The sequence below is a fragment of the Peromyscus leucopus genome, chromosome 4, assembly GCF_004664715.2.
Source record: "Peromyscus leucopus breed LL Stock chromosome 4, UCI_PerLeu_2.1, whole genome shotgun sequence".
Taxonomy (NCBI): Eukaryota; Metazoa; Chordata; class Mammalia; order Rodentia; family Cricetidae; genus Peromyscus; species Peromyscus leucopus.
Window position 1 is genome coordinate 93,543,301 of NC_051066.1, and position 25,828 is coordinate 93,569,128.

At 44.3% G+C, this 25,828-nt stretch overlaps 1 protein-coding gene across 3 annotated transcripts in view; it reads right to left on the reverse strand.

Annotated features, from left to right (window-relative positions):
• Positions 1-25,828, reverse strand: part of Fsip1 (fibrous sheath interacting protein 1) — a 127,662-nt gene continuing 101,834 nt past the window's right edge. For 2 of the 3 annotated variants that reach the window (XM_037205108.1, XM_037205107.1), the window contains exons 11-12: positions 2,296-2,806; positions 1-669 (exon numbers count right to left, since the gene is read on the reverse strand). In XM_037205108.1, coding sequence (XP_037061003.1) covers positions 614-669; positions 2,296-2,806 — 567 coding nt within the window. In that variant the 3' untranslated portion in view covers positions 1-613. The remainder of the gene's footprint in view (positions 670-2,295; positions 2,807-25,828) is intronic. The other variant, XM_028888072.2, reaches the window with a different exon arrangement.

The window sequence follows — 25,828 nt, forward strand, 5'->3', positions numbered from 1 at the left end:
GAGCTTCACTAACAAGGGAGCAGACTGCTCTCCTTTCTTTATTATGGGAACTCGTTTCTCCCCGAGGCGAGCTGTACTTATGGACAAACAGTAGACAGGCACAGAGAAGGGAAATCAGAGGCAGAACAAACAGCCACGGTGGCCACATTCACCTGAATCAGATAGAGTTGAAACATGTAAGCCCAACGCAGTGGGCTGGAGGGTCAACTTAGTGACAGTGTTTGCCTCCATGCACAAGGCCCTAAGTTCAATCCCCGGCACTGCCCCCAAAAAATCAAATATAGAGCAACAAATTCCTGTGTGCCACACTTAACACAGACCTTGTGTATGTTACAGTGTTGGTTTTTATAAAGTATCCTTGAGATTGTAACATTAACAATACATTTGTAAACAATTTTCCCATGAATTTCAATGAATAAAAACCAACAAGCATTTATACTCCAAGTTTCAAAATTACCAAAGGAATGAATGTAATCAGCAAAGAAGGGAATTCAAATGTTGAAATCATTTGAAGAATAGTCTCTATGATGCATTCATTGAATACAAAGAATTCAAGAAAAATATATATAATGCAACTTGATTTCCAACTTTCTTAAGCTTAAACCCCAGAAAGTCATGCTTCATGTTCTTCTGGTTCATCCACAGCAACTCCAGCCTCCTGTTCATCTGCTAACAAAATAGTCACAGTGATTATACAATCAGAAGCATATGCATAAGTAAGAAAAATCATCAATCAGAAACACATGCATAATTAAGAAAAATCATTCAGCCTATTAAGCATTAAGTCATTCATTCCGCTGTATAATACAATGACCACAGCCTATTATTATAGAATAGTCACCACAGACTGCAGACAAGTCCACAGGGAAAAAGAAGGCATCTGTCTTCCCTGGAGTTATAGTTCAGAAAACAATCGAGGGTTGAAAGACTGAAGATTTAGGGGAAGACATCAAAATTACCTTTTTGCTTTCTACTAAGTTTCTGAGGAGTAGACTGAAGCCCAAAGTAAATGCTCCATGGAGGACAGATGAGGCCAATCGCCTTTTTCCTCTTAAAAGAGAGGGGGAAGAATTGTTCCACCAATGGGGCATATTTTTCTACCTTCGATAGAAAAGTTAGCAAAAAAGGTAGAACCACAATGAAATCAAATAAGAGAAGACAATAAAAGGGGAATAAGGAGAAAGCTGTAGGACGTGGGATCAAAAACTGTCAATTCTTCAAAAGGTTACCATAGGCCTGGCAATTCCACTTCTAGGTATTTGCCCAAGCTGGGGGATGGGAACAGGGAAAACCAGGATGTAGAGGGAGCTGGGACAGATAAGAAAGGGACATGCATTCCCTGTGCTTTGTAAATTTTAGTCCTTCTCTGTGCAGTGGTCAAATCCCACCCAGTGAAGGGCAGTTCACCCTTGGGGGCTGACCTTTAATTCCACCTCCCATCTCCCCAGCATTCACTGTTCCTTCTATAATGTTATCCAACTCAATATTGACTCTGATTTTGAGCCTAAGTGATTAAAGAAACAGGAATCAGGAGAGAAATGGGAGTTAAAAGGGAAAGACGAAGAAATGAGTGTGGGGTTGTCAAGTTGCCTGGAAGTCAGGTAGAAACATGGGACCAGAGTGTTAGTTCAAGATCAACCAGTCATAGACCTGAAAGGGAACAGATAGAGACATATGATAGATAGATAGATAGATAGATAGATAGATAGATAGATAGATAGATAGATAGATAATGGGCTTTAAAGTAGACTACATTAGAGATTAAAGTTTAAGCTGTTTAAATAGGCTCACAAATTATGACATCAATTTCTGACACGAATTAGTAATTTAATACTTGTTCATATTAAAATCTACCCATAGTGATTGACTCCTATGCCACTGTACTATTGTAAAATGCAAGACTGAACCATGGCATCATATCTGGAAATGTAAGAGTGATCTGGGCAGGTATTTCACATCTGAGCATGGTATTTTACAAACCCTGAAAGAAAATTTTAATCACTAAAGGTTGAAATCTTTTTAAAGATTCAAAATACTTTTCTCTTTTTCTCTAAAACCAATGTTTTCTGGATATCAGAATTATAATGAAGGATAATACACTCAGAAGAGTGTTAACCTCTCCTTGGCCTCTTAAGAACACTGATAAATACGCACCTAGGTTTGCAAGCTCCTAATGACAGCATCTGGGCTTACATCAGAGGTGCATCACTGCATTCTCATCTAATTTAACTCATAATATCTTTATGTTGAGATGATTCTGAGAAATATTCACAAAATACATGCTCTCCAGCCTACCTACTACTGGTTTCTCTGGATGGCAGAGTTTCGGCGGGTGGTCATCTGAGGAGGAGTCCACATTGATGTCATCCAGGGGATCATCCAAGAAAGGGGGCTTTTTTAGTCTCCCAATGCCAATGGTCTTTGACATAAAATAGTCTGCTGCATCGTCGAAAGCCCCCTCCTTGGAGAAATGGAGGCATTTCATGGTCTCCACTTCAATGATGAGAGCTTCCGGTTTGTAGTGCCCAGCCAAGGCTTTGATGAGATAGGAGCCTACAGCAGAACCACATCCCTCCTTCTCGGGCCTCTTTGCATCATCTAGCCGGGTTTTCTGGACCTTGGCTTCGGACTCATCTAGTAACTCACAGGGGGTGGATGGGCAAAGCTGTGGGGGCCCACGTGCTGTATCAATATCTTTGTCTTCTCTTTCAGAAGAAAGGCCAAGAGGGTTGCATTTCTGTTGGGATACACACTCATCTAGGAGACACTTGAGCTGTTCCGCAGAGAGACGTAGTGTGAAGTTTAACTGAGGAAAGAGATCAAAAGTTTTCATAGTCAGTTGGCTGATTCAATATGTTTATTCTGGGTAAACTTCCAGGAATACAGTAGAACTTCAAGTGTCAGGAAAGTCCACACCCAACACATGCAAATGGGAAACTAAGTTGTTTTCAAGGGTCCAAAGCTGTAGGACGCTAAACAGTAACCTACAGAATAGATTTAGAATCAACTGTACACAGTAATCTGGAGGAGGTAATCATATAACGCAGATAAAAATGAACCACTGCACCATCCACTAGCACCCTCTTAACACAGAGAAACACCAGGAGTCAAAGATGAAGTCTCTTCCACTGGGTCACAAGGAAAGGAATCCTTCCATAATTTCCAGTCTGAATTCCTCTGTCTCCACCCAGTCCTCAGTGGAAGCCACATGCAATTCAATTCTGAAACTGGGGGAAACAAGGACCAAAGGCACCTGCCCCCCAGGATGCACCACTCATGTATCTGTCCACAGCTCTCAGTAGACAATACTGCTGAGGACAGAAAAGGAAGGTTGAAGGTGTGGCCCATCCTGAGATGTGTAATTGCTTCAAAGTTACAGGCCCAGGCAGAGGCCAGGGGCATTCCAAGAGCAGTGCATTCAGGTAGAAAGATTTGATTACATGGATTCAATCTCCACTTATAAAGATTATCCAGGGCTGAGTGTTTTAAACAAGACATGAATTTAAAAACACTTTTTTCCAGTCATGTGTCACCACACCTGGTTTATACCGCAGAGACTTGAACCCAGGACTCTGTGCATAGTAGGCAAGCTATTCTACCAACTGAGTTAAGAGTGGCTGGTGTGTATTGACTATATGTGTGAAACTGTCTAAAAACAAATGTAATTAACATTAAAAAGTCACAATTTTTCTTCCAGTGATGTTCTGAGGAAACATAAAAAAATGAATCAGTTCAGAAAGGAATGGTTTTCCTTCATTGAAACACAATGAAGAAGTGCCCTCCTCCAGTAAGTCAGCATTCAAAGACATGGAGGAAAACACTAATTTGCCTGCTTGACAACAAGGCCCCATAAGAAAGCTTAATCATCAGTTGCAACAGCCATAACTTCTACCTCAGCAATACGCTTTGCCTACTGTGAAAATACACAAAGAAGGGATGAGAGATACAGCTCAGTGGGAAAGTATCTGTCTAGCATGTACAAGGCCCTGAGTTCAATCCCTAGTAACACACACACACACACACACACACACACACACGCACGCACGCACGCACGCACGCACGCACGCACGCACGCACCAAAACCAGAAGAAGCAGCTAAATATTCTGTATATGTTGTGTATGTAGATGTGTAGGACTGGCTGTTCTGGCTATTCCTAGGACAAACATACCTAACTCCCTCCTCTTTCATACCCGACTGCTTCTCAGGCAGCTAATAAACAGTCTGGAAAGACAAGTTTTGCATCATGCTTTAAAAATAGATGTTTTCAAATTATATTGAACTAATCTGTAAAACTCAGTGATTTCAGGCATGGTTATATATGTCTTTAATCCCAGCATTCAAGAAAACAGAGGCAGGGGGATCTCTGTGAGTCCAAGGCCAGCCTGGTCTACATAGTGAGTTCCAGGCCAGCCAGAGTTACATGGTACGGCCCTGTCTCAAAAAAAAAAAAAATTAATAAAATAAAAACTCAATGGCGACCACCACTGTGAGTTTGACAATAATAAGAAATTGATTGTCTAGACATTTTTTCTTAGTGATAATCTGGAATACAATTCAGATAGCTTAATCTGAAATTAATATGCATGTGAAGAAATAGGAGTTGAATTGTACGGTAGCACATCCTGCTTTTAATAAACAACTTCCAGGATGCAGATGTGGCGATGTTCCCATTTTGAGAGCATTTCCTTCACCCTCCTATGTAAATCTGATCAGCTGGGCAGCGAAGGCAGCTTAAAATACGCCTTCCCGTGCTGCTTATATGAAATTACTTGCAAGGGGCTACCAGCGGGGTCTAGAAAGAAGACACCACATACACATCCTCACTGAATACTGTCGTTATAAAACTGCCAGACAACAGAGCAACTGGCCCCCGATGGAGCAGGGGAATAAAGGACTGTGGACGCTGGGTCTCTGGGGTAACAGGGAGGGGGAACTGGTAAGTCATCTGCTATGTCTGGCTGCTTCCAAGAGTAACACTGATAGGCTGGAAGCCTGGAAACTCTGACGATGAATTTGGCTAGATACCCAGAAGAATAGAGCAATTACGAACTCTAGGAGGAAAGCAAAACATCTTATAAAAATGAAGGGTCTGGGGTCAAATATACACAGAGGAGGGCGAAGAGTGAGAAGTAAGTAAAAGAAAAGAACTTGTATCTGTAGGGCAAGCAAAGACCTTAGCAATGGGGAGATGAAGATGACAAAGATGCTCTCTCAACTAACTTCTCTGAAATGTTTTTTTTTTTTAATAAACAACTAGTATTTAAAAAAAAGATAAAGGGCAGAGGTGCTGGGGGTGGGGGGCAGGTGTATACTTTACGTGCAAGGCTCGGGGTTCAGTCCTCAGTGTCACCAAAATGTAAAGAAAAACAAAAGCAAATGAAGAAACACTTCCTGTTGACACAGGAGAGCAGCCTGGCTATGAGCACAAAACACTTTTAAAAATAGAACTTGCATTCTTTCGCCTGTCCACAACACAGGGGTGAACTGTTGGAACTTTTTCCTCTCAAAACATTACCGGCAAAAGTGAATCGAATATAGTAATCTTGAAAAATGAAGTTAGTTCAGTGTTTCTGGGTGGCAGTGTAAATCAGAAAATACCATGCGACCCACTTTTCTCATCTTGTGGTTCCCAACAGAGCCTTGCCATGGAAAAACTCAATAAATGGTGGAAATCAAATAAGTGAGGAAGGCCCGAGGTGCTTGGGAAAGTACTTTACCGCATAAGCTGCCCACAGGGGATAGACTGGACCATACTCAGGCTCTATACAGCCATTCCTGACCATGGTGGTCAAGGCTTCATCCAGATTGCTCATGACATGCCTGAGCTGGTGAGCTCCATAACTGAACCATTCAGTGTAAGAAGTCTAGGAGCCTGTTCAAGCATTCACGTCCGTGTCAGCTGATTTCCACACTCTCATAAACCAGCTACTCTTATCATTCCTGCCCATCCAGTGCATCCAGGCTTCATTCGCTACAGCTGAGAGCAAAAGTCCCTCTTCCCATCTTCATTTCAGCTGCCCTTTTATGGGTCCTCTTTCCTTTGACTTTTTTACAAGTATACTACCATAGTTGAGGACATTTCTCCCATGACTCCTCTCTCCTTCCCATTAGCCCCTCTGGTCCCCTAAGCTGTTTTACTTCTACTTTTATATCATAGCTCTGTGTGTGTGTATGTGTGTCTGTGTGTATGTGTGTCTGTCTGTCTGTCTTTCTTTCTGTGTAAGAGCCACAGTTAGAGAAAACCAACCAATAGTTGTCTTTCTGAGACTGGCTTACTTTACTCCATACAATTATCTCCAGTTTCATCCATTTTCCTGCAAACAATACAGCTTAGTTCTTTATGGGTTTGGGGAAAAAAAAAGCCCTACTGAATATTCACACATTTTCCTTACCCCCTCCCCTATTGCTGGACACCTTGGTTGGCTCCATAGCTTAGCTACTGTGAGCAATACTATAATAAACAACCGCTGTGTGAGTATCTCTGTGATACATTAGGTTGGATTCCTCTGGCTAAGTACCCAGGAATATGTGGCCGAGTCATATGGGATATCTGTTTGGAGAAACCTCCATGTTGACTCTCACAGTGGCCACACCAATTCAGCTCTCCACCAGCAGTGCCTAAGATTCTCTTCAGTCCACATCCACCAGCACTGACTCCTGCTGATTTTCTTAATGTCTGCCCTTCTAGCGGGGTGGGGTATATAGGTCTGATATTATTTATCTCATCTTTAATGAAATTTAATAATTTAGTACATTATAAGTTTTTAAGTTATATCCTGATAGTATTCTGAATTTTACTGGTATGTATAATAAGGTCTGCCCTTACATCTCTAATTTTATTGGTTTGGGTCTCTCTTTCATTTTGGTTAAGAGTTTGTTGGTCTTGGTCATCTTTCCAGAAGCAATTTTTTCATTTCATTGATTCAGGAATTCTCTTTTTTCATTCCTAGTCCATTAATTTCCTCCCTGAGCTTATTTCTCTCGCTGCTTGGGGTTTGGCTTGCTCTTATTTTCCCAGGGCCCTGATGTGCAATGCTAGTTATTTACACTTGATCTGATTTCTTTATGTGCACTTGGAAATCTCAAGTTCTGGAAGGACTGCTTTCACGGGATCCATGTGTTTTGGTACGTGTGATTTCCTTTTCATTCAACTCTAGGAACTTTATTGCCTTCTCGACTCATTCAAGAACCTGTTCATTGTCCAGTAGTGTTATCTTTAATCTCCCTGAGTTTCTGCATGTTCTGTAGCTTCTTTGCTATTGTTTTCTAGATTTGGTCCACTGCAGTCAGAGAGAAGACAAGGAGTTATTATAGTCTTCTTATGCTTGTTAAGATTTGCTTTGTGTCCGGTTACCTGATCTATTTTAGAGAAGTTCTATGGACTACTAAGAAGAATGTGTATTCTTTAGCTGTCTCATTTAACTCAGAGATGTTGCTTTTGTTTTGAATATTCTTTCTTTATTAGCCAATGTACACACAGAAAATAATCAGAGTAAATGTATTGGATTTTGCTTCATCAGTAAAATCATATACACATGTAGGATTAATTCCAGGCACCTTCCTGGTCTTACTGACACCATCTGATGTCTTGCAGAACAGTAATAATTAGCATTTTCTAAGTACTTACTCTAGGCCAGATATTGCCTTATGCATGTTATATGCATTGATTCCTTTAATCTTGGTAGTGATCCTAAGGGGTGGATATCATTCTGATTATTATTCTCACTTTATATATACAGAAAATGAGGCACCAATAAATTAAATAATGTCCAATGTCTACAGCTGCCCAGTAGTAGAGTTGGAGTTCGGTGAACACAGATGGTTTGGGTTCAGAGTTTGATTGGGAGTCACTGTAAATAATGTCTCTCTTTCATTCTCCACATGTCTTCTTCCAAGTTGATGTTCTTTTCTATCCATCCTCACAAGAAAAAAAAAAAAACCCTTCCACAGAGCATTTCACTTGACTTTCAATGTTTGGCCTAGACTTGATTTATGTTTTTAATAAACACAGTGTCCTTTCTTTTAACTTGTTAAGAAAAAACACACTACAGCCAAAGCTCCATTCTCAGGGTGCCCACTGTTTACACTTCTCCACCCAGATAATGCCACTTTGGGTAGCAGAATTAAATCTGGTTCAGGGGAAACTTTCAGTTGCTGGAGATGAAGCAGATGTGAACTGCCTCGTTCCCATCCCTACCCTCCTCCTGTGCTCAACATTTACAGTTTCCCCAGCCATAAAAATCTCTAATTATTTGGGCATCAGATTTGTTGACAGAGCCATTGAGATTAGGTGTGTAATGCAAACAACCGTAAAATCCACCATTACAAGCTTGCAGGAGCATTCTGGGGCTTTGATGTGAGCTTAAGTTGTCAGGCATCTTTTCCCAACAGAGTTTCTAAAGAACACCATAAAAAAAAAAAAAAAAAAAAAAAACAATTCCATCTCACAGGGAAGAATGGGTGGGCAGACAGAGTGTCCTAAGTACTCAACCACAAGAGCAAAGGTAAAAGGTTTTCATTAAAAACTACTTCTACTTCAAAACAAACAACTAGAAAACATTCCACCCTTGGCTTAGCTACCAAGATGTACATTTTCGACTCTCTGAAATCACTGCTGGCAACACATGGGTAGTTGTTTATTTTAGTCACAGTTTAAGGAGTATAATTAATAGAAGCATCTTGTTTTTTAAAAAGGCTGGGGGTGGCTAGAGAGATGGCTCAGCACTTAAGAACATGTACTAATCTAGAGAACTTGAGTTTGGATCCCAGTGCCCATGTTACTCGGCTCTCAACCACCTGTAACTCCAGCTCCAAGGATTCCAAAGCCTTCTTCTGGCCTCTGTGCATGCTCAAGCATGTACACACACACACACACACACACACACACACAGAGAGAGAGAGAGAGAGAGAGAGAGAGAGAGAGAGAGAGAGAAAACATTCATTCACACAGACATACACATAAAAAATAAATTTGAGAAAGAAAAGGGTGACAAAGTCACAGGTATGGCATCTAAGAGGTCGTTTAATGGACAGCAAGAGGAAGAAATGAAGTTCAACAGGCTTTCAGGAGTCCAGAGCTGAGCTACTGGGAGCTCCATCAAGGTCCATCACTCTCTTTCTGTTCCACGTCTCTTAACACACTCCTTCCAGATGCATCCTCCTCTCTACCAAGCAGCCTCTCTACAACGCCACTCACCCATGCAACTGGCGTCCACCAGTGACTATGAATACTTTGACCTTTAGATTCAATTTTCAACAATGTATCTTTACCATCATTGTCAAGTTGATGGACCTACTATATCAAGTTCAAGTCTAATCACCTGTAGTGGAGCTCACGTAGTACAAACATGGCCATCCAAGTCAATGCTTCTGGCAGGGATAGGGATGGTTTCCCAAGAGTAGGCATAAGCAGGGCAGGAAATACCAAATCTACCATGTTGATAAACGACAATTATTGTGCAAGGACTTGCCACTTAGTGCAGCTTCTCCAGCCAGTTAAAGGATTATCTGTCAAGGTGCTTCACAGCATCACCAACCTCATTAAATCTGAGTACTCACTGAACAGTTAACTAAGGTATAAAATAGAACTGCTTGTTGGAAGACATTCATTTGTGCTTAGTTGTGGTGATGCCTCCCTGGAATCCTAGCACTCAGAAAGCTGAGGTGAGGAGACTGCAAGTTGGAGGACAGCCCGGACCCCAAAGCAAGACAGATGGAAGGAAGGAAAGCATTCCCTTGTCAGCAAAGTTACAAAGACATTTCAGGTGGAACAGAGAGCAGCAGTGTGAAGTCAAAATGGGATCGTACACTTAAAAAGCTCCTATCATTTCTTTTAACCTTTTTAGTCAAGCTAAACAGATCTTAAGAGCTTGGCTATAAAATAATTAGCATTCACTTTTAACATATGCCCCAGGTGAACTAAGGATTCAAGAGGGGATGAGCTCTTCTCCTCCCCTGACTCCTTCCCTCCATATTCTACTCACTCTCCTGTAACATGAATTCTAACCGTCTTTATAAAAACCCAGAACCAGATATTGGTAAATGTTGAAAGATCAGAGAGACAAAGGAACAAGCCACTGCCACATCTCACCTCACCTCATAGACTTCTAGCCGAATGAGTCTCCTCAACCAAAAAGGCTTCAGCTGAAAAAGCCTCTAGCTGAAAGGGACACTCCTGCCGAAAAGCCTTTAGTTCCTGTCTCCTCACACCTTTATACACCTTTCTCTGCCCACATCACTTCCTGGGATTAAAGGTGTGTGCGCTTCCCAGTACTGGGATTAAAAATGTGTGCCACACTGCCTGGCTCTGTTTTCTCTCCTAGACTGAGTCAATCTCATGTAGTCCAGGGTGGCTCTGGATCTCTGCCTCCTGAGTGCTAGGATTGAAGGTGTGTGCCACCACTGCCCGGCCTCTATGTCTAATCTAGTGTCTTGTTCTGTTCTCTGATCTTCAGGCAAATTTTATTAGGGTACACAATATATCACCACACTCCCCTCTCCAACCTTCCTCTCTTGCCCTGGGGCTTTCCCAGTCACATAAAGGTGGATCTGACAACATACTGTTGCTAGGAGGTGTTCTCTGGGACAGAAAAGATCTGCTGTGTTTTTAATCAAAAATAGAAGCTGTCTGGACAGAAGAGAGCCTGAATTGTAGTCAAAAGGAAAACAAGGTTCACTGCCAGAGAAACTGAAAAGTGTGAGGTGTGAGGGATGAGGCAAGGCCATAAACAGCAAAGTGAGTCAGTCCCAGGTTAGAAGCTGGAGAGTTGGAGGAGAGAAAACCACTGAGTGTGATGAAGGGCAAGGCAAACGGCCCTGAAAAGGGGCGGTGAATTTTCTGGTAATGTTGACATAGTTAGAAAGATGTGGATACGCACGGGAGAGAGAAAGAGCAACTTCACTGCTCTGATTTCTAGTAGGGTGGCTGGTCACAAGGGGTCCTGATGTCTCTATTTTGTAGGACAACTGCAATTAGAGGATTTTAGGGGATTGCTGCTTCCAAATAATAGAGACAGTTGGATCAGGTCCCCTTTGTTCTGGGCAAGTCACTGGGATAGCCTTTATCACACAACTATCATTTCCCCTTCCTGAAACCGGGCCAGAGCTCTCTAGATCTACAGAAAAGGGAGTCTAACCACCCTACTCCATTTTCCCAGAAAAATAAGGTTGGCTGGGGCATAAGGTATGTAAGTTTGCAAAAACAATCTAAAAAGTGGTTCTAGGTTGAGTATAAGTTTGTATCATAAAGGACTAGATGATTTCTCCATCCTTACCCCAGGAAAGACTATCCAGTATGTCACTCCCACAATTCACTGGGATTGTTGACTTCCTGCCCTATGTGAGCTATGAGAATCATTTGCATGGTTGAAGCATGGTTCCATACTCAGTGTATGCTTAGTTTTATTAAATACAAGTAAGATGAGTTAAGGGAGGTCATGATGGGAGCAGAAGTCAAGAAGTCTGTTAGCCAATTGTCTTAACCGTGGGCAGAGCCAATCTTGCCTCACTCCATCTAAGAGTCAGCCGGTAGTGAGTTAAATTGGAAATACTATGTGTCACTGATCCCTCAGGAACCTCACTAGCTCACAGGGGCTGTCTCTCTACAACCCATTACCTTGTCCTTGTCATTACCCAAGCTTCGAACCAAAACTACAATATCATTAAAACACTGTCCCTAAGATCTTTAACAATGGTTTCTTGGTTGGACTGAGATGGCTGCTAAGCACAGGGTCACCTTGCAGAAGAACTCATCTAAGGCCAGGTCAGATCAACAAGGGTTGAATGATAATAAATAATAATAAATGATGTCCACTCACATCTAGCCAAGAATGGCACTAAGGAGTCTGTTTATTGGTACAAAATCAAGGTAGAGACAAAGTAGTGGTACCTGGTCTCATACAACCTGTCAAGAGCTTGGATGAGGACTTGACTCAGGACCATAAATACTCCTGATTTCCAGAGATGGGGCCACAATATGTGATCAATTCACATTCATAGCTACCCCAAGGATGATGCCTGTAGCTTGTGAGATGATTTATATAGATGTCCCTCCTCCATAAAAGAGAACACTCACCTGGACCCCACCCACACAAGAAACAATGTTCAACCTTAGGGACTAGAAAGAGGAGTTGAGCAATCTCTTGCATGGCCAAGACATTTCCTCACAGCACCATGTCCAGGAGCCAAGCTGTCCTGCCGCTGAAACACTCCAGTGTGAGGAGAATCAGTTTGGCCATCACCTAGATCTGCACATGTGTGATAACCAACAGCAAGAGAACACATACTAGACAGTGGTTCTCAACCTTCCCGATGCTGCAACCCTCTAATACAGTTCCTCATGGTGTGGTGACCCCCCAACCATAAAATCACTTTCATTGCTACTTCATAACTGTAATTTTGCTAGTGTTATGAATAGTAATGTAAATATTTTTGGAGAAAGAAGTTTGCCAAAGGGGTCGTGACCCACAAGTTGAGAACCAGTGCACTAGTATTGCACTAGAGGCCAAGCTAAACCAAAAGAGTGGAAGCAAGTGGGTCAGGTCCTCCCCTCAGTAGGCAGTCAACTCCTATGATGCTCCTAGAGATGCCTCCCAACATTAAAACATCAGTCACACTAACCCGCTAGCACTGAGACAAGAAGCAACAGCTTCCTAGTCCTGGCAAGACTCTGAGGGTGGCAGCTTGACCCGTTGGGTGGACTCGGGGCACAGCACCAGTGAACTCCACCCACACTCTGAAAATTGGTCCACGAGGCTCACAGAGCTGTGCTCACTATGTACAGGGACCACAGAGCTATGGCCAGCAGCATCAACACCATTGAAAGCAAAGTGGGACTTGAGGATCCCTGGGGTTTGGGGCTTAACAGCTGACTTCTATTGTCACTGCTGAGACCTGAGTGGCAGAGCATGATCCAAAGGGCAGGATGGAAGGAGAAATGTCTTTGGAAACTTGGGAGGACATTTACCCAGAGCAGTCAGAAGGAGCATAGAGGGAGGATATGAACTGAGCCGGGGAAGAAAGCCGAAATCACAGCTAAGCAGACAGAGAATGACTGGCGTGCGATAGAGGAGAGACCACACAGTGCTGCTCAGCTGCTAAGGCTCATCCGCTGCAAAGACGGGGGGGGGGGGGGGGGGGGGCAGAAGCAGACCCTAACCGCCCCTGAGGAGTCGAAGCAAGACCAGGCAAGCCATGCGAACATGTGGCATTCCTCTGCATCTCGAATGTGTCTCCAGCACCCTTTCTCCACGCTGTTTTCTGTGCTATGTGCGTTCCCACGGCCTCGTGGGGAAGGGCCTCTGGGGAAATGTCCCCTAGGCTTGCCTATTATCTTTCTAGAAACTATTGTTTTCTCCGCAGAGGGATAGGAAACGCATTCAGCAGCAGCATAGAGTAGCAGGGGGGAAGCTGGTATCTCTAAGTTTAAATCTGCCCTCTTTTTCCTTCGCGATTTTAAAATTGGACAAATCACAGAACCTCCCGCTCAGACTTCTGATAAAAATGCTAGCATGTAGCTGGCTCCAAAGCAGTAGTTTAAGAAACACTGACAAGGAAGCGTTTGACTGAGCAAGCTAGGCATCCATAAAGCTGCTCGAGGTGTAAGCCTGATTGGAAGATGCACAATGTTAGCCATCACCGGGACTAACCGGTGAGCATGCAGCCTTCTCCGTAGCTGACAGCAGCAACCACTACATGAGCTTTCTCAGGAAGCTACCGGCTGAAGTTTGAACTGTCCAAGTTCAGCTGGCCCTTAGCTTTGAGAGTCTCTCTGGGGTACCAAGAATGAAGCTTTATAGATAATCTCACAGCACTTTGCAATGAGTAGATTGCCACGGATGCTAATGGATTTGAGAGGCTAGGGGCTACGGAGACCATTAGATGCTGGGAGGGAGCCAACACGGGGACAAAGGAAGAATGTGACTCTATCGGCTTACTCTGAGGCTGACGACATCTCCAGTACCAGAAAGTACCAAAGCAAGTAACCAGAAAGTGGCTGGTTTCGAGATACTTTTACCTTTGTTCAAAATAATGAGATTTCTGTGTGAGTGCGTGAAGGCTGCGGTGTAGGTAACCAATGTCTCTTGCTCCACCCACACAGACATCCACTGTCCCTTTCCCCTGTCCAGACTCTAAGGCAGTGGTTCTCAGTCTGTGGGTTGCAACCCCTTTGGGGGTCGTGTATCAGATAACCTGCATATCAGATATTTACATTATGATTCATAAGAGTAGCAAAATTACAGTTCTGAAGTAGCAATGAAATAATTGTATGGTTGGGGGTCACCACACCATGAGGAACTGTATTAAAGGGCCGCAGCGTTAGGAAGGTCGAGAACCACGGCTCTAAGGCATCAGAACACCTCCAGCTGCCCTCTCCCCCTCTCCATCTAGGCACACCCTCCCCCATGAAATATACTCTGCCCCAAACCTCAAAGCATTTCCTACTGCCTCACCCTCAGAGCCTACCTGTCCTAAAATGTGCTTCCCCATTACACTCCTGAGATCACAACATGTAACTCTTTCAAGGAATAACTCGAATTTGGAGGAGCCCTTTTGAATCAGAATGACGTAACCCAAAGCCCTGATTCTAGGAAGTCCAGAATCCAGGCCCACAGCCAGATGGCAGAAAACTATTTGGAAGACATCCATCCCTTTCAGCACTTCAAATCAGGCCACACCAGGCAGAGTCAGTCCTAGCCCAGTTGGACAAACCGTCGGTCCTGTCAAATTGCATCAGCTTTGATGTCCCTGCTGGTTATAAACCTCGCACCGTAGCGCTAACCTCACACTGAATTTGTTGATGAAGGGGAGCCATTCCTGATCACAAACAAGTGACCTGTAGCGTTTCCCAGGGGTGAGGTGCTCCGCAGCCCTGCCCTGTCTAGACATGTATCTGAAGCATCTGATTACCCCGTGCCTTCCGTACAGCACACACAAAGCCCGACACAAACACAGCGCTCCCATTAATAGCGCTGCTCAGTGAACTGTCCTTTCACATTTCCAGTCTCCGAGTGAGATCGCACGGCCACCGGGAACGATACAGTGTGGGGAGCACGCTCCGAGCTATGCTGTCACCCAAATCCTGGAAGCTCAATTCTCTGGCCAGCAAACCAGAAGAGCCACCTAGCGAACTGGACACAAACGCCGAAGGACCTGCGCGGCGTGCTTTATTGTTTCATAAACGATGCATTCGATGTTCCCTTTCACATAAAGCTGAGCTGAGTCTTTCTGCTTCCCTTCCCATCGTCGGGGCCTTTATTAGGCAAGTGTCCAGACAAGCCCATGTCATCATCAGCCAGCTGCACTGGAGTCAGGCTACGCTAAAGCTGAGGTAAACAGGGTTGGGAGCACCGCACTGAAATGATAAGAAAATTAAGGCTCGGAGAAATTAAATATCTTCATCCAGCCGGGCGGTGGTGGCGCACGCCTTTAGTCCCAGCACTTGGGAGGCAGAGCCAGGCGGATCTCTGTGAGTTCGAGGCCAGCCTGGTCTCCAAAGCGAGTTCCAGGAACGGCGCAAAACTGCACAGAGAAACCCTGTCTCGAAAAACAAAACAAAAAAAAAAAAAAAAATCTTCGTCCAAGGTCCAGAACTAATAAACAATGCAGCCGGGGCCTTTTCATCTTCACAACTGCCTTCACACAGATGCTCAAAAGAGTTCCAGTTCTGTTCCCAGGGAAGCACCTTGACAACAGCGTGGAACCATGGCAAATGCTTCCCCTTCTGCTTGACATGGAACAGTAGCCTACAGCAAAGCCCCTTTTGCCTCGCGAGCCCAACGCTAATGTGTGAACAAGAGGAAAGGTCCAGGGGATGGAAGCCACCCTCTGTGTCCCCCAGACACGGAACTCCAGGTTCCACCACTGCAGTACCCTCTGTGACCACCTTCCCAGGACATGTTAAGGTCTTCAAGAAGAGAACTGGGTCCTCTTCAGCCCTGTGTCCCCATATCTTCCCAGGGTCTGGCAAACAACAGGCACTTGGTGAAGATTTGTAGACTTCACGAAGTCGTGTGTGTGTGTGTGTGTGTGTGTGTGTGTGTGTGTGTGTGTGTGTGTGTGTACAATTTAGGGGCATCTATTCTCTCCTTCCACCACGTGGGTCCCCAGAGCTTGAACTCAGGTCACCAGGTTTGGCAGTAAGCACCTTCAGCTGCTGATCCACCTTCACCTTCTTGGGGAGATCTTCTACCTGCTAGAATGAAACTCCCTTAAACTCATAGGTCATGGTCTGTTTACTGACCAACGGTCGCCGGCCAAGGCCCAGCCTAACCCCAGAACCCTTCCTCCCTCCTGAGGCCTGTTCCCTCTGGAGTCCACTTTGGGAGGGAACAGTTCAACTAAAACTTTGCTTAAAATTAGGGCAGATCAAATTTGAATTATTAATAATGCTTTAACTCCTGAAGAATTCCCCAACATGGGGAATTTCAGGTTCCATTGAGGGCCAACAGACGACAATATTGTTGAAGGTACAGGTATGTCTTGTTTTCTCCGTGTCACCAGTGATCCACTGGCAGTGACTCACCCCACCTCAGGGTACAGGTGACAATATCTGAGGGGAAATGCTTTAGAGTCACACACACAAACACAACTCAAGAGGAATAAAAAGCCTGAATCGCAGGCCTGTGATATTCACTGCAAGTCAGACATAGAGATTAATTTCTTCTGCCATAAAAACAGCCAGATAACATTCCATTTTTTATTGTGGTAGGGTTTAATTATGGGCATCCACTTGTGTATTTAAATAGAAAGTCTCACAAACACGCAGCAAAGCGCCTCCTTCCGTAGGCATTTACAGGGCAAAGGCATTCTCAAAGGGGCTTTATTAATAAGGACATGAACAGAACAGGGCCTCCACCTCCATCTGAACACTTTCCAGGAAATAGGTTTCTCTTTTGATTCCCAATGATGGGCAGATGAACCCCAGTCCTTGTACTGCACAGGGTGCTGGGTCACTCGGACAGAACAGGGGCTGTCTGAAGGCTGGCAGGTATCAGGGTTGTCAGTGTGGGGTTGTTGAAAAGACCACCTGGTTAAATACACTAAAATCACCCTGCTGAAGACCCAGAGAAAGGGCTTCAGATATTGTACCTTCTGATCACATAATGAAGTGTCACTAGAAACCAGACAAAAAATAATGAGTAGTTTTATCTCCATTTGATTACATTTCAAATTAATGTTTCAATGTCAAGTGTGTGAAGTAAACCCACAATTTCTCCCCAAATCCAGTACTAAAACTAACTGTAGGGTGATAGCTGGAATCTAAATGGCCAACATGAGCACAGAGGTGTAGACCCAAAGATGCTTCCACTCACTGCAGACGAGCTCCCCACAGCCATGTCTGCCCAGAGCCTGCCTGCCAGTTCCCTATTGGAGAAATTATTTTGGCCACTCCACGTAGTTAAAAGGATATTTATTTAATGGCGTAACTCACAAATTAAGTAATGGGTAGGTCGCAGGGTCTGGGGAAGGTGTAATGCAGTCCAGCGGTGTTCTCCAGAGCTCTACACAGTCAATCTGCACTGGTCAGTGTCCGCACCGAGAGAGCGCCAGAGCGAGCGCTGCCCATCCAGCTCTCGGTCCCCGCGCCTCCCCTCGCCCGCCTCGTAGGCGTGACAGTTGCCAGAGTCTCAATGGGGTAGGAACTTCCAGAACCAAGCTGGAATGGCTACCCACTACAGTTCCTTCTACCTTTCCCTGTCCTCACTGCTTGTTCCCACAGACATGCAGAAGCCATTGTTTCAACATTTTAAGAACTCTCCCTCTCTCCTTCGCTCCTCTCTCCCTCCCTCCTCCCTCTCTCCCTCTCCCCCTCTCCCCCCTCTCTCTCTCTCTCTCACACACACACACACACACACACACACACACACTTTTCTTTTTGAGAAGAGTGGGGAGTGGGGTGGGGTTTGTTTGGTACAGGATCTTGCTCTATAGCCCAGGCTAGCCTCAAAATCATGACAATCCTCCTGCCTCTGCCTTCTGAGTGTTAGGCTTACAAAGCCTATACACCCATACTTGGCTTCTCATTTTCTTTATGGAAAAAAAAAAAAAACTGTCTTAACGTAATTACTCTTAAATTGTCACCAAAATCCTCTTAAAGCCACTGCAAGGGGTTTGCCAACACTTCACTGGCATTTGCTCTTGTCCAAGGACCAGTTCTCCGAATTCCTAAAACAGCAGTCATCGCTCAGTCCACATCATCACCCCTGGCCTCCCAGCAGTGTGTGGCTGTGGTGTAACTGATCCCTCCTCCCTTGGCCTCCAGATCACTGCTACCTCTCACTTCTCGCCCTTCCTCCTCCATCCCCCTGGCCAGCGGATCTCAACCTCTTTTCCTTAAGGAAAGCCCCAGGGTGCAATCTTTGGATCTTTCCCATTTTTCTCTTCATCGTCACTCTTAGTGACTCCTGGCACCCACACAGTGATGATTCCCAAGTGCAAAGTCTTGCTTGCAGTTCTCTCCTACTTCAGACACATCTCCAACTGCCTAATTAATATCTCCTCAGACTTCAAATGCACACCTGAAATTTAGCAATATCCTGCTGCCACCTCAATCCTCGCACAGTCTTCCCCATCTCAGTGAAGAGACTGTGGCGATCCCTGGGATGGTCCTTTTCTCTCGAGGCACCTGTACAACCCTTACAGACATCTCTTTGCTTCTGCTCTCAACCTATCTCCGGTTCTACCTCACTGTCACTTCCTCCACGCTGCACCCCATCATTCCTTCTCGTCAGGTCTCTGCATCAGCCTGCATTTTTTTTTCTGCTGTTAGCCATGCTGTCTTGTCAGTCAAGTCTCAATCCAGAGCGCTCTCAGTAAAACATGAGAACAGTTGTGTGTGCTCCTGTTCAAAATCATCCAATCCAAGCCCAGCTCCCTCCGAGACGAAGTCCTTGGGAATTCGGTTTCTCATCACCTCCCAGCCCTTTTCTTCTGTATCTCCCTCCTTCCTCGCTCCATCCAGCCTCGCTCACTGGCTTGCTGAATACAAGCACCCATACTCCTGCCTTAGCGCCTTTGTCCTTTGTCTATCTTCTGAAAATGCTTCTTGCCCAGATCAGCGCATGTCCCCTCATCCCTTCCAACCATCTGTCCAGATGCCACCTCCCTGAGCCCTTCCCTGGACATCCCAGGTCAAAACACCAAAGTTTCTACTTGCACTGTCTCTGCTTATGCCCTTCCTGTTTCCTGTTCCTCCACATGTAAGACGTGCCCCTTTGGGACAGTACAGGAGTCTCCCTTAGTCGGTGGTTTCATATTCTATGGCTTTGTTTACCTATAGTAAAACATGGCCTGCAAATATGAAGAGGAAAATTCCAGAAATAAGCAACTGATAAGTCTTAAACTGTTCAGGGTAGCATGAAGAAATCTCTCATTCCATCCCAGCGGTTTGTGATGCTCCCACCAAGCAGCCACCGTGGTTATGATCAACTCTACGGTAATAATAATCCCTCCAAGGAAGTCAGCTTTAGCCTCAAGCCGTGGGAATGATTCCTCACACAAGCACTGAGTTCTCTCGTCTCAACACATGAAGATGGATGAGTACAGCACAATAAGACATTCTGAGCAATAACAAGATGACACACACCCCCTTTCAGGAGAAAAACTGCTGCATTTACCATATTTTACTATTGGTTCTTGCTGTCAACTCTCATTACACGTAATTCACCAGTTAAACTTTATCATAAGTCAGTAAATAGAAAAAAAGCATGGAAGATGTTGCATTTGGTACTAGCCATCATTTCAGGCAGCCACCAGAGATCATGGAAAGTATGTCCCGCAGATGAGAAAGGACCGTCATATAAGACTCCCGTTGTACACTCCCTGCTACTGGCACTTAAGCCCGTGTGTGCAGAAGCTTGGATCAATTCACTGCTCTATTCTCAGCGCCTAGAAACGTATTTTGATATGTTAAGAATATTGTAAACATGTAACTTAAAAAGATGCTGCTTCTGGAAACGATATATGCTGCATACAGCTATGTTCTCATCATAATCCATATTTTTTATTCTCAGGAAACAACGTGATCCCTCACTTTTATATTTTTGGTTGTGAGCCTCGCCTTTAATGGCTGGGCCATTTCTCCAGCCCTCCCTTACTCTTATGTTACGTTTGCACTTCTTGAATCTGTGCTTCAGATAACGCATAGATCAGTTTCGTGTCACAAACCAACTTCTTAGAGACATTATAGAGTCTTCATTTAAATGCCTTTGCGAAGTCAGTCCTCCAGTCAGCCAGAGCAATTCTCTTCACTGTCTCTACATCACTCATGGTACCTACCTGTCACGTTCTGGAAACCTTTCAGTGATGATGACAGTTGGCTATAGCGTTTTATGAGCAGTATAACTCAGCTCCAGTTCCCAGAACAACTTTCTCCTTTACCCAGCAATTCCACTGTCTAAAGGTTGTGTTTGTCATCAGTGGGGATGCGTGTGGAGCCGTATGAGTATGGAATTCAGAGGACAGTGCTGTGCAGTCTCCTTTCTCCTTCCACTTCCTGTAGGTTGCTGTGTTTGTGAAACAAGTACCTCTCCCTGCTGGTCCATCTCACCAGCCTTCTACCTTCCTACACATAGCTTTCTGAAATCACTTTTCCCTTTCTTCATCATCACCAAGACACCAGCATATGACCTTTTTAGGGCTATTTCTCAGAGCAAAATAATATCTGCAACATTATATAAGCATTCCTGTGTATATATATATAGAGAGAGAGATAGATAGATAGATATAGATATATAGATAGATATATATAGATATATATAGAGAGAGAGTAGACATATATATATATATATGGGGTTGTGAATGCAGCTCACTGTTGCATGCTGGGAGACTAGGAGTTGTCTCCTTCCCACTAGCACATATGTATCTTATTTTTGTTTTGGGTTTTTTTTTTGTTGTTGTTTGTTTGTTTGTTTGAGACAGGATTTCTCTTTGTAGCTTTGGAGCCTTTCCTGGAACTCACTCTGTAGCCTAGGCTGACCTCAAACTCACAGAGATCCTCCTGCCTCTGCCTCCTGAGAGCTGGGATCGAAGGTGTGTGCTACCACCGCCCGGCACACATGTATCTTATACCAAGGCATCAGCGGCACCTGCTACACCTTACTCGCAAAGTCCTATTAGTGTGTTGTCATATTAAATGAACAAGGTAGGGTGTCGTGTGTGATGACCAACAGCCTTGAAGACAGAATGGTGACAGTCATAAAGAAGACGTAACCTAAGGTAAGGCTGTAAAGTTACTGTGTTGCTTCTATCCAGTAAAAGCGAACTGTTTGGAATATGTATTCATTTGCCTATAAGAAAGAAGCCTTTCCCAGTTAAGCAAATTCACTACAAGGATCAAAGCATGAGTTGAGTTGCTGGAGCCAAGAGGCTGTATCTTGAACAAAGCAGGCATTCAGAAGTCTCTGAAGGGTCTTGGTTTTTCTTTTCTCATTGTTCTAACAAATATATTCAAGGGTCTTTCATAATGCCCTGTTTAGGGATGATGAATTTAGGAACTGATCTCTGTCTGGGAACTGAGCAGGAGCACAATTTCTTGTTGAAATGGCTTAAATCAATCCCAGAAGTTTTTGTTACAAAAACCAGATGACATAGTTAATTCCATGACTGTTTCAGTCGCTGGGATCCTGTTATCAACGGCCATTTCTAAGGACCCTTAGTAGTTAGTCCTGTTTAAATGTGCATCTGGATGCATATGATAGCAGCTATTACACCTACCTTGTCTTCTAATGGCAAAGTGCTAGGGCTTCTGACCCATTACTCCAGCGCCCAATATCCCTAGCAACAACTGTAGCCTCATCCGTCAGCATGGCCGGCTAGTGCAGGATGGCTCTCTTGTTCCCAAAGATGCTAGTAGCCCCACATCATTTACTCTTCCAGGTTCTTGTCCAAAAGTCTCCATCAAGAGCTTCTTAAGGCATACAGGTCTCCACACTCATGATATACCCCTCATCCCTGCAACAACCTTAGCCTTGGGTATTGGTATTTGTGTTCTGATAACACGTAACGAAATTTTTAGAGTCTCATTTGGGGCTAAGTTTTGGTCAACAGATCAAAGAAACCATTAGAATTAATGCCATCTATTCATGTTAGCATATTCAATCCAGAGTCCCTGGCTCAGTGCTTCCCTGGCAATAAATTCAATCCATCTGAAACCCACATTTTTCTTTACTTGACCTAGGACCTTCAAATGTGGTTGTCAAGCATGCTCCCTGGGTGTTTTGTCAATGGTAATTGGCAAGGCTTGGCAACTTTCTATCACCATAAGCTGTCTCCTCTTAGCTTTGCCTTTGTTGATGGTGTTTTAAGGTATGCTGGGATCTAAGTGTGAGTACAGCTCCATAAAATGAGTAAGGAGAGCTGATCCACCTTAACACAACTGGAGTCAGGAGAGAGACATTTCCATCAGGACAGGAAGAGCCCCAGCAGAGTAGAGTTCAGGGCTCCTTCAGCTGGCAGGGATGGCTTAAGGGACTCTGGAACTTATCGCACCCTGAGTTCACCAAATTCTACTGTATCTCCTGCCTATTCTTAGGTCCTACCCTCTGAATGTGCCAAAACTTTAACCTAAGGGACCTGACTGTGGATTTAACCAACACTATAATTTGTCATTCTGTATTTGACTTTCTACCTTTACAAAACAAATTACATAAGAGAATTCTTTACATGTATTCACAGAAACATTTTACATTTTGATCCATAGTGAAACAGGGAATCTGGGGATTTTTGCCCGTGTTCTCTCTCTTTAAACCACCTGTCTCGGTAAGAAGCCGTGGCCAGCCACATCACCTCACTGCTCCTGGTCCTCATCCCATTGGAGTTGATGGATGGAAGCCCCGTGTGTGCCCATGAACCTTTCCCCCACTGTGCACTTCATTGTAGTAGCTCACAGAGTCTCCCCTTGTGGAATTTCCTCTGTGTGTGATGGTGTGCCTACATCCCATCCCTGCTACAGCTGGATTCTTCACTAGCCATCAGCTCCAACTACCCAGACAGCAACCCCAGGGGTCACCAGTGTCCTGGCAGTTCTACTTCCTGTAGCCATTCCTGGTGTCAAATTCCACATCAATCGGGGTTCTTAGCACAAATAATAGAGACAGCCAAACTGACACTATTGGCTTCTGTAAGCAGAAATAGAATTAAAATAATGTCAGATATGTTCACATCATTATTGAGAAGGGTGTTGACAAACAACTAGGAGCAAACAGGAGTTTGAGCTCAATGCACGAGCTCCGTACCACCTGGGCCACAATGCCACTGCCTGGACCACCATCCTCACTGCCGTGGTAATCACGTGTTTCTACCACCATGGTGAACACTGAGTGGACTGCCCATCCTTCAGTTCCAGGTATAGATACCTGATAGCCTTCATCCAGTGAATGCCCTTATCAGAGTCAGCTAGGAACACCAACAGGGGATCCCAGAATCGTCAGTGAGAGGCAAGCTGGGTATCCTACTAAGAGTCACACAGTGGGTGATATCCGATTCCGTGCTACATAAACAAGGCGGTTCAAAGACAAATAACCCTTACAATCATCTCTTTGTATCATTAGGTATAGCAGGCTTTCTTGGACCACCAGCCCCCAAATCATGACAAAGAAACCTATTATTAATTAATAGCTTAGGCTTGTATCTGGCTAGCTCTTTTTTAACTTAAATTAACCCATTTCTATTAATCTATGTGCTGCCCTGAGGCTCATTTATCTCATCTACATACTGTCCATCCTGCTTTCCTGCTTCCTCTGTGTCTAGTTGGTTGCGCCCCCCTTTTCTCTCTGCCTGCCAGCCCCAGCTATCCCTCCTCTGCCTAGCTATTGGCCATTCAGCTTTTTATTAGACTAATCAGGTGCCTTAGGCAGGCAAGGTGAAACAGCAACACATCTTGACATAGTTAAACAAATGCAGCATAAACAATGTAACACATCTTTACATCATTAAACAAATGCAGCATAAACAAAAGAAACACATCTTTACATAATTAAACAAATATTCTATTCTACAATAATTATGAAGCATCATTATGTCAAAAATGACAGTTTTATGGGACCAAAGTTGGAAAAATTTCATACTAAGTTAAAAAATGTTGCAAAACTTTCCCTTATTTGCAGGTATTTGGCACTGATGGTGCAGAAGAAGCAAACAGAAAGTTGGTGTGCTGTTCCCTTCAGCATGCAAATTACAGAATCTGGAAATAATATTCTTGATCCTTTTTTTTCTCAGTCCTCAATAAGGCTGATTCATAAAAAGTATTTTAAAATATTTGCTAACATTTTCCCAAGAATATTTTTGAATCCCACAAGAACCCACAGGAGAACATTTGCTACCAATTTAGACAGATATATGCATCAAAGAAGAGAAAAATTCTCAGAATAGCTTGATCCATATTTCCCCATAAACAGGTTTAAAGCACAAAGCAGAGCATGTCAAAGCCCAGAGGTACAGCTAAGAACCATGGCGTCCGAAATCCAATGGGAAAAGGATAAAAGGAAGCATGTGGCTAGGCAAGGGATTGGTGAGTCTTTAGTGATTTCACATTTCATCATTGCAGAGTGGTTTTGTTTTTTTGTTTTTCACAATATTTAAAAAAGAAGAAGATTTTTATCCCCCCTTCCTCCCTTCTTTCCAGGCAAGTCTCCCCCCACTCTGTTTTCCCATCCCCCACTTCCCATCCTCTGTGTCTGACTTCCCCAGCTCCACCCCAGCTCTGTCCCCATCTCCCATGGTCCCTTTTTACTCTCCTGGTATTTGTGGTACTTCAGGTGACTGACTCACATCTGAAGTGCTGAACCTGGGAACCAAAAATAAGACAGAACCATGCCACGTTTGTCTTTCTGGGTCTCGGTTACTGCCTTAGATACGGTTTCTGCTGTTGTGATAAAACATCATTGTATGCCAGTGGTGGTGGCGCACGCCAGTAGGATTTGCTGAAGGAGGTGGAGGCAGGAGGATCACGAGTTCGAGGCCAGCCTGGGCTACACATTTAGCCGGGCGGTGGTGGCGCATGCCTTTAATCCCAGCACTCGGGAGGCAGAGCCAGGCGGATCTCTGTGAGTTCGAGGCCAGCCTGGGCTACCAAGTGAGTTCTAGGAAAGGCGCAAAGCTACACAGAGAAACCCTGTCTCGAAAAACCAAAAAAAAAAAAAAAAAAAAAAAAAAAAAACATCATTGTAGTGGGTACCCGGTCCACCTATGACCTTGAGGTACCAGCCCTTAGGGCATGGCCTCGGGGTTAGCTTAAGACCTGAGGAGCACATGTACTAGCTAGCTCTCTTCTCTCCCTCATGGGCTTCGATGGTGTGGACTGACTCAGGCGGCCGGAGCAGCGTGGGACAGAACATCAACCTTCCAGGACTCTGCCATGACTTTGCTCTATCTTGTTTAGTGAGTTGTTCTCCCCAATATAATTTCTAAATAAATGGTTCCTTTATCAGTATCTGTGGATTATCTGCAATACACCATGACCAAAAGCAACTTGGGAAGGGAAGGACTTATTTCAGCTTACAACTCTCGGGTTACACTGAGGGAAGTCAGGGCAGGAGCTGGTGGTGTAGTCAGGGTGCAGAGGCCGTGGAGGAACACACTGTTTATAGGCTTGCACTTCACGGCTTACTCAGCCTGTGTTCTTATACCTACCATGCAGGACCACCTCCCCAGGAGTGGCACCTCCCACAGTGGGCTGGACCCTCCTGTCAATTACTAAGAACTTGCCCCATTGGCTTGCCTACAAGCTTATTGGAGGCATTTCTTATGGAGGCATTTTCTCAACTGTGGATCCCTCTTCTCAGACAACTCTAGCTTGTGCCAAGTTGACCCTCCTCCCCAACAGACACA